General features: G+C 42.4%; 1 protein-coding gene across 1 annotated transcript; it reads left to right on the forward strand.

The window, feature by feature from the left end:
• The first annotated feature begins 301 nt into the window (after positions 1 to 301).
• LOC124018570 (NACHT, LRR and PYD domains-containing protein 6-like) lies at positions 302 to 5,680 on the forward strand. The gene is made up of 4 exons (XM_046333904.1): positions 302 to 499; positions 836 to 897; positions 3,425 to 3,474; positions 3,573 to 5,680. Exons 3-4 carry the CDS (start codon positions 3,463 to 3,465, stop codon positions 5,022 to 5,024), a joined length of 1,464 nt encoding a protein of 487 aa, XP_046189860.1. The 5' UTR covers positions 302 to 499; positions 836 to 897; positions 3,425 to 3,462; the 3' UTR covers positions 5,025 to 5,680.
• The last annotated feature ends 1,242 nt before the right edge of the window (positions 5,681 to 6,922 follow it).

Below are 6,922 nucleotides of genomic sequence, written 5' to 3' on the forward strand. Positions count from 1 at the left end.
TACTGCGGTGTCTGATCATTTTCCAAACGCAGGGTCACTTTTCCACTACATTGCTATAGAATTTTCTCTAAATGCCTTACTATACGTCATTCCCAAACATTCTAGGAATTTATGAAAACGTGAAAATGGCCATATAAATGCTCGCTTGTCAGAAAATGTAATAAAAAACGTAATTATTCCTGGGGGTGTATATGAACAGATTTATCAGATTTCATGTTGCTAAAACGCTGTCAGTTCCACTTTAAATACCTTTTTTTTCAAATGTGTGTTTATTTTAAGATGAGGCGCCTGGAATCCAAATTGATGCGTTTGAGTTCAAGGAAGTTAAAACGATTTAAACGCCGTCTGACGAAGAAGTATCACATCGATGTGAGGAGGATGGAAGTGAAAGCCATTGTGTCAGTTATGACAGACACATATAGAGGAGGTGCTCGTGACGTTGTGTCCTCAATTCTAAAACACGTCAAAGGTCGGCGTAAACGGAGACACAGACGGCAGGGTGAGTATAGGCATTAAAACTTCATATTAATACTCAAATGTTTTTTGTTGCACGAGGAATTCTTAGATCTTATTGAACCTGGATTACAGTATTTACTCAGTGGCATTGAACTTTTTCCGCTAGTCAAGTGGTTTCAGATGAATAAATGTGTGTGTGCTTATTTTACAAAAGTTAATCGTATGACCTATGCAGGGTTATTCTGTGTTTTATGGGCCGGTTTCCTGGACCCAGATTGAACCTACTCCTTTAAAACGTCGACTTTGGGCAAAACAGCAAAAATAATGACTAATAATGTTTTTCACCAAGTTCAGATAAAGATACGCCTTTCCTCCATAGCCAATGAGAACGATGGGAGTTCGACCTCAACTGCCATTAACGAGGAGGTGGATGACCAACGGGTAGGCATAATGGGCTTTAAAAAATATGTGTGTGTGTTTATATCTCAGCACAAGCATCCTCTCACTGTCAACTGTTTATTTTCAGCAAACTTAAGATGTGTAAATATTTGTATGAACATAAGATTCAACAACTGAGACATAAACTGAACAAGTTCCACAGACATGTGACTAACAGAAATGTAATCTGTCCCTGAACAAAGGAGGGGTCAAAAGTAACAGGTGGTGTGGCCACAAGCTGCATTAAGTACTGCAGTGCATCTCCTCCTCATGGACTGCACCAGATTTGCAGTAGATGGTATATATATATATGCCATTTAGGAGACGCTTTTATCCAAAGCGACTTACAGTCATGTGTGCATACATTCTACGTATGGGTGGTCCCGGGGATCGAACCCACTACCCTGGCGTTACAAGCACCATGCTCTACCAACTGAGCTACATAGTTCTTGCTGTGAGATGTTACCCCACTCTTCCACCAAGGCACCTGCAAGTTCCCGGACATTTCTGGGGGGAATGGCCCTAGCCCTCACCCTCCGATCCAACAGGTCGCAGACATGCTCAATGGGATTGAGATCCGGGCTCTTCGCTGGCCATGGCACAACACTGACATTCCTGTCTTGCAGGAAATCACGCACAGAACGAGCAGTGTGGCTGGTGGCATTGTCATGCTGGAGGGTCATGTCAGGATGAGCCTGCTGGAAGGGTACCACATGAGGGAGGAGGATGTCGTCCCTGCATCGCACAACATTGAGATTGCCTGCAATGACAACAAGCTCAGTCCGATGATGCTGTGACACACCGCCCCAGATCATGACGGACCCTCCACCTCCAAACCGATCCCTCTCCAGAGTACAGGCGTCGGTGTAACGCTCATTCCTTCGACGATAAACGCGAATCCGACCATCACCCCTGGTGAGACAAAACTGCGACTCGTCCGTGAAGAGCACTTTCTGCCAGTCCTGTCTGGCCCAGCGGCAGTGGGTTTGTGCTCATCTGCATTTCAATTAACAGGTGTGCCTTGTTAAGTTAATTTGGGGAATTTCTTTCCTTCTTAATGCGTTTGATCCAATCAGTTGTGTTGTGACAAGGTAGGGGCGTTACAGAAGAAAGCCCTATTTGTTAAAAGACCAAGTCCATATTATGGCAAGAACAGCTCAAATAAGCAAAGAGAAATGACAGACCATCATTACTTTAAGACATGAAAGTCAGTCAATCCGGAAAATTTCAAGAACTTTGTTCAAGTGCAGTCACAAAAACCATGAAGCACCATGATGACTGGCTCTCATGAGGACCGCCACAGGAAAGGAAGACGCGGAGTTACCTCTGCTGCAGAGGATACATTCATTAGAGTTAACAGCACCTCATATTGCAGCCCAAATAAATGCTTCAGAGTTCAAGTAACAGACACATCAACTGTTCAGGGGAGACTGCTAGAATCAGGCCTTCATAGTCGAATTGCTGCAACGAAACCACTACTAAAGGACACCGATAAGAAGAAGACTTGCTTGTGCCAAGAAACACGAGCAGTGGACATTAGACCAAAGGGAAATCGTGTCTTTGTGAGATGCAGAGTAGGTGAACGGATGATCTCTGCGTGTGTGGTTCCCACCGTGAAGCATGGAGAAGGAGGTGTGATGGTGCTTTGCTGGTGACACTGTGATTTATTTTGAATTCAAGACGCACTTAACCAGCATGGCTACCACAGCATTCTGCAGTGATACGCCATCCCATCTAGTTTGCGCTTAGTGGGACTATGACCCATCACACCTCCAGGCTGTGTAAGGGCTATTTGACCAAGAAGGAGAGTAATGGAGTGTTGCATCAGATGACCTGGCCTCCATAATCACCCAACCTCATTCCAATTGGGAAGAGTTACACCGCAGAATGAAGGAAAAGCAGCCAACAAGTTCTCTGCATATGTGGGAACTCCTTCAAGACTGTTGGAAAAGCATTCCAGGTGAAGCTGGTTGAGAGAATGTCAAGTGTGCAAAGCTGTCAAGACAAAGGGTGGATGCTTTTAAGAATCTCAAATATAAAATATATTTTGATTTGTTTTAACACTTTTTTGGTTACTATATGATTCCATATATGTTATTTCATAGTTAATGTCTTTACTATTCTACAATGTAGAAAATAGTAAAAATAAAGAACCTTTGAATGAGTAGGTGTCCAAACTTTTGACTGGTACTGTATATACATTGTCAATTAATTCCAGTGAGAGATACTGAATATTCCCTCTAGACGTGTACGTGATGACGAGGCTAAGCTGTTATTGTTTCTTTTCCTACCCCAACGGCGATGGATGTAACACCGCTGTCTGAGGACCACCAGGCTGGAGGAGCACTCGCTGAACATACTTCCATCACAGCAGCTAATAGAAGCAACATTTTTGCACCAATAACAACTGGGAATTCAGTTCAAGGGGACCTGAACGTTTATTATGATGAGAAGCTCATCTCTGGACAGATGGTGGTTTGATTACGGTTTTCATTTGATGGTGTTTTTTTTAAATGTTCCCCCTCTCTAGACCTTAACAGGCTGACAGGCGTGGACCCTGGACTGGAGATGGTTGACCAGGTAATGGATAGGTTTTATCATTTATCATACACAATCTTCATAAGATTGTTCTACATGTTTTGGAAATGTATCTACTGCTCTGTCTTGACTTCCTGTAGATGACACAACCAAGACTGGTGCCACTGAATGACCAGAGCAAGAAGAAAGAAAGTCAAATTCAGTTCGTACCTCAGATTAAGAAAAAAAGACAATCCATTCATTTCACTCAAAGTAATATACAGTATATATTTTATTTATTTTTCTATGCAGACACCATTCAACTCAAAGGCGAGATCAAATTAGCCCTTAAGAAGTCCAGGAGCATACTAGAGGGTTTGGCACAAAGTAAATCAGCCCTTAAGAAGTCCAGGAGCATACTAGAGGGTTTGGCACAAAGTAAATCAGCCCTTAAGAGGAAGTCCAGGAGCATACTAGAGGGTTTGGCACAAAGTAAATCAGCCCTTAAGAAGAAGTCCAGGAGCATACTAGAGGGTTTGGCACAAAGTAAATCAGCCCTTAAGAGGAAGTCCAGGAGCATACTAGAGGGTTTGGCACAAAGTAAATCAGCCCTTAAGAAGAAGTCCAGGAGCATACTAGAGGGTTTGGCACAAAGTAAATCAGCCCTTAAGAAGAAGTCCAGGAGCATACTAGAGGGTTTGGCACAAAGTAAATCAGCCCTTAAGAAGAAGTACAGGAGCATACTAGAGGGTTTGGCACAAAGTAAATCAGCCCTTAAGAAGAAGTCCAGGAGCATACTAGAGGGTTTGGCACAAAGTAAATCAGCCCTTAAGAAGAAGTCCAGGAGCATACTAGAGGGTTTGGCACAAAGTAAATCAGCCCTTAAGAAGAAGTCCAGGAGCATACTAGAGGGTTTGGCACAAAGTAAATCAGCCCTTAAGAAGAAGTCCAGGAGCATACTAGAGGGTTTGGCACAAAGTAAATTAGCCCTTAACAAGGTCTACACAGAGACTTATATGGTCGCTTGTGATTCTGCCACCGTCAATAAAGAACATGAGGTGTGGCAAGCTGAAACCGCACATCTCCAACACACCTCGGGGGCCTCCGTCATAAAATGTCAAGATATCTTCAAGCATGACGAAGAAGAAGAACCCATCAGATGTGTGGTGACAAAGGGAGTAGCTGGCATTGGGAAAACTGTGGCAGTCCAGAAATTCATCCTGGACTGGGCAGATGGGATAGAGAATCAACATCTAGACCTTTTAATTCGCATTTCTTTACGGGATCTAAATTTGATTAAACATCGGCAATGCAGCTTGCATGGACTTCTTCAGGTGTTATACCCTGAACTTAAGGACATAGACATAAAGATGTATTTTGACCATAAGATTTTGTTCATTATTGTTGGCCTGGATGAGATCCAACTGCCACTGGAGTTTCAAAAAAACATTCCTATATCTGATGTGTCAGAGTCTGCTACCCTGGACGGTATACTTACAAACCTCATCACTGGCCGTCTTCTCCCTAATGCTCTCCTCTGGATAACCTCTCGTCCAGTAGCTGCCAATCGGATCCCTCCAGAGAGTCGTGACCGAGATCAGAGGGTTCGGTGATTCACAAAAGGATGTGTACTTCACAAAGGGAAATCAGTGATCCGTTGATGGCCAGTAGTATCATCTCAGACCTTAAATCAACCCGGAGCCTCTACATCATGTGCCATGTACCGTTGTTCTGCTGGATAGCAGCAACTGTTTTTCAGGATATCCTGGGTAAAGTCGGCCTAAAGTCTAGATCTTTACCTACAACCCTTACTGAATTGTACATCCATTACGTAGTGAACCAAACAATTGTCAGTTTTAAGAAGTACGATTCAACTCATGAAGATGACAAAGAAAATACTTTGAAGCAAAACAAAGACGTCATTTTCAAATTGGGACAGCTGGCGTATCAGAACCTGTTAATTCACAAAGTGCAATACACAGAACAGGACTTGAAGGACTGTGGTATTAGTGTCATGGATGCTGCTGAATGCCCTGGCCTATGTACTGAAGTTGTACAATCAGAGCATGGACTGTATCCCAAGAAACTGTACTGTTTCATACACCTGAGTGTTCAGGATTTCTTTGCTGCTCTGTACGCATATCATGAATTTGAAAACCGCAGGTTTGACTCAGTGAAATCCTTAATCAAAAAGAAGAATGGAAGCACTTCCATTGATTTTTTTTATATTTTCTCAAAGGTGCCCTGGACAGTGCATTAGATAGTAAAAATGGACACCTGGAAATTTTCACACGCTTCCTTTTTGGGATCTCTCACGACTCCAACCGAGACCTCCTTCAAGGACTTCTGGCAGAGACACCCAGCAGTTCAGAATGCAACAAAAAGTTCAAGTTCAAGATATTGAAAAGAAAGTCCCTCTCCCCAGAGAGATGCATCAACCTGATCCACTGTCTGCTTGAGCTGAAGGACCACACCAGTCTAGGGCGCGTGTGTTTATTGCACAGATCACGTCTACAATACAAAACAGATTCAAGTGTAGACTGCAAAGTTTAGCATTGCTAAATTAAGTTACACCCATTGATGCTCGTCATAGGTCCGTGGCCGTTTCTTTCGCATTGGGGACAACAGCTGTTGACGACTAGCAATACCTAGGTTTCCATCAAATTGATGACGTATTTTTATGCGAATATTCTCAAATCCGTGTTTTCCCAACAGACAGGTGTTTTCATCAAATTGACTTGTTGCAGAAAAGACTGCGTGATGACGTAGTGCACTAAATACCCAATGTACCAAATAAAATAAAGATCAATCACTTATCAAAAAGCAATCACTTTTGCATTGGAACACACACAATAGTACTCATCAATCCACGGGCTTAATTAAGTCATCTGTTTACACCCGACTTCGCCATAGGCCAGGGAGGCAGCCAGGTTCCAAATCGAATGCGATCAACTCTCAGCTGGTGTAAAACGGGCGATATTAATCGAACCTACTCACTGTAGTGAAGCCTAACCTGCTACATTAGTTATCCTAACCTGCTATATAAACAAATTATTTGTGTCGAGAAACGGCCAGTCTCATTATCATCGGAACTGACCAAAGACAAGCACCAATGGGCGTTTCCTGATGTCAAGAAACGATCACATCAAGAAACAACCCGAATTGCGTTCTGTAATTACACCATATTTGACTGCGTAGACTACAAAGTGGTTACATGCACACAATAATATTATGGATAGTCAGATTAATAAAATAGTTCGTTTTAAAACGTTTACATGTTTTGCAAGAATAACGACTTCCCTAATAAACCAGTTTATATGGCCACATCTGAAATCAGGCTACTGATGGGCCTTTTGATAAATGCAGAAAATCGCCAATCAAAATAAACGTTCTACCACAGTGACCATATTATCTTTGCGAAGACTATTTGATTCTGAGTTAGGACATATAATGACAAAGTTTGTATGTGAAAATTGTTTCTAAAATGAATACTTTCAGTTTTTCCGAACTC

The sequence above is a fragment of the Oncorhynchus gorbuscha genome, unplaced genomic scaffold (assembly GCF_021184085.1).
Source record: "Oncorhynchus gorbuscha isolate QuinsamMale2020 ecotype Even-year unplaced genomic scaffold, OgorEven_v1.0 Un_scaffold_550, whole genome shotgun sequence".
Classification (NCBI taxonomy): domain Eukaryota; kingdom Metazoa; phylum Chordata; class Actinopteri; order Salmoniformes; family Salmonidae; genus Oncorhynchus; species Oncorhynchus gorbuscha.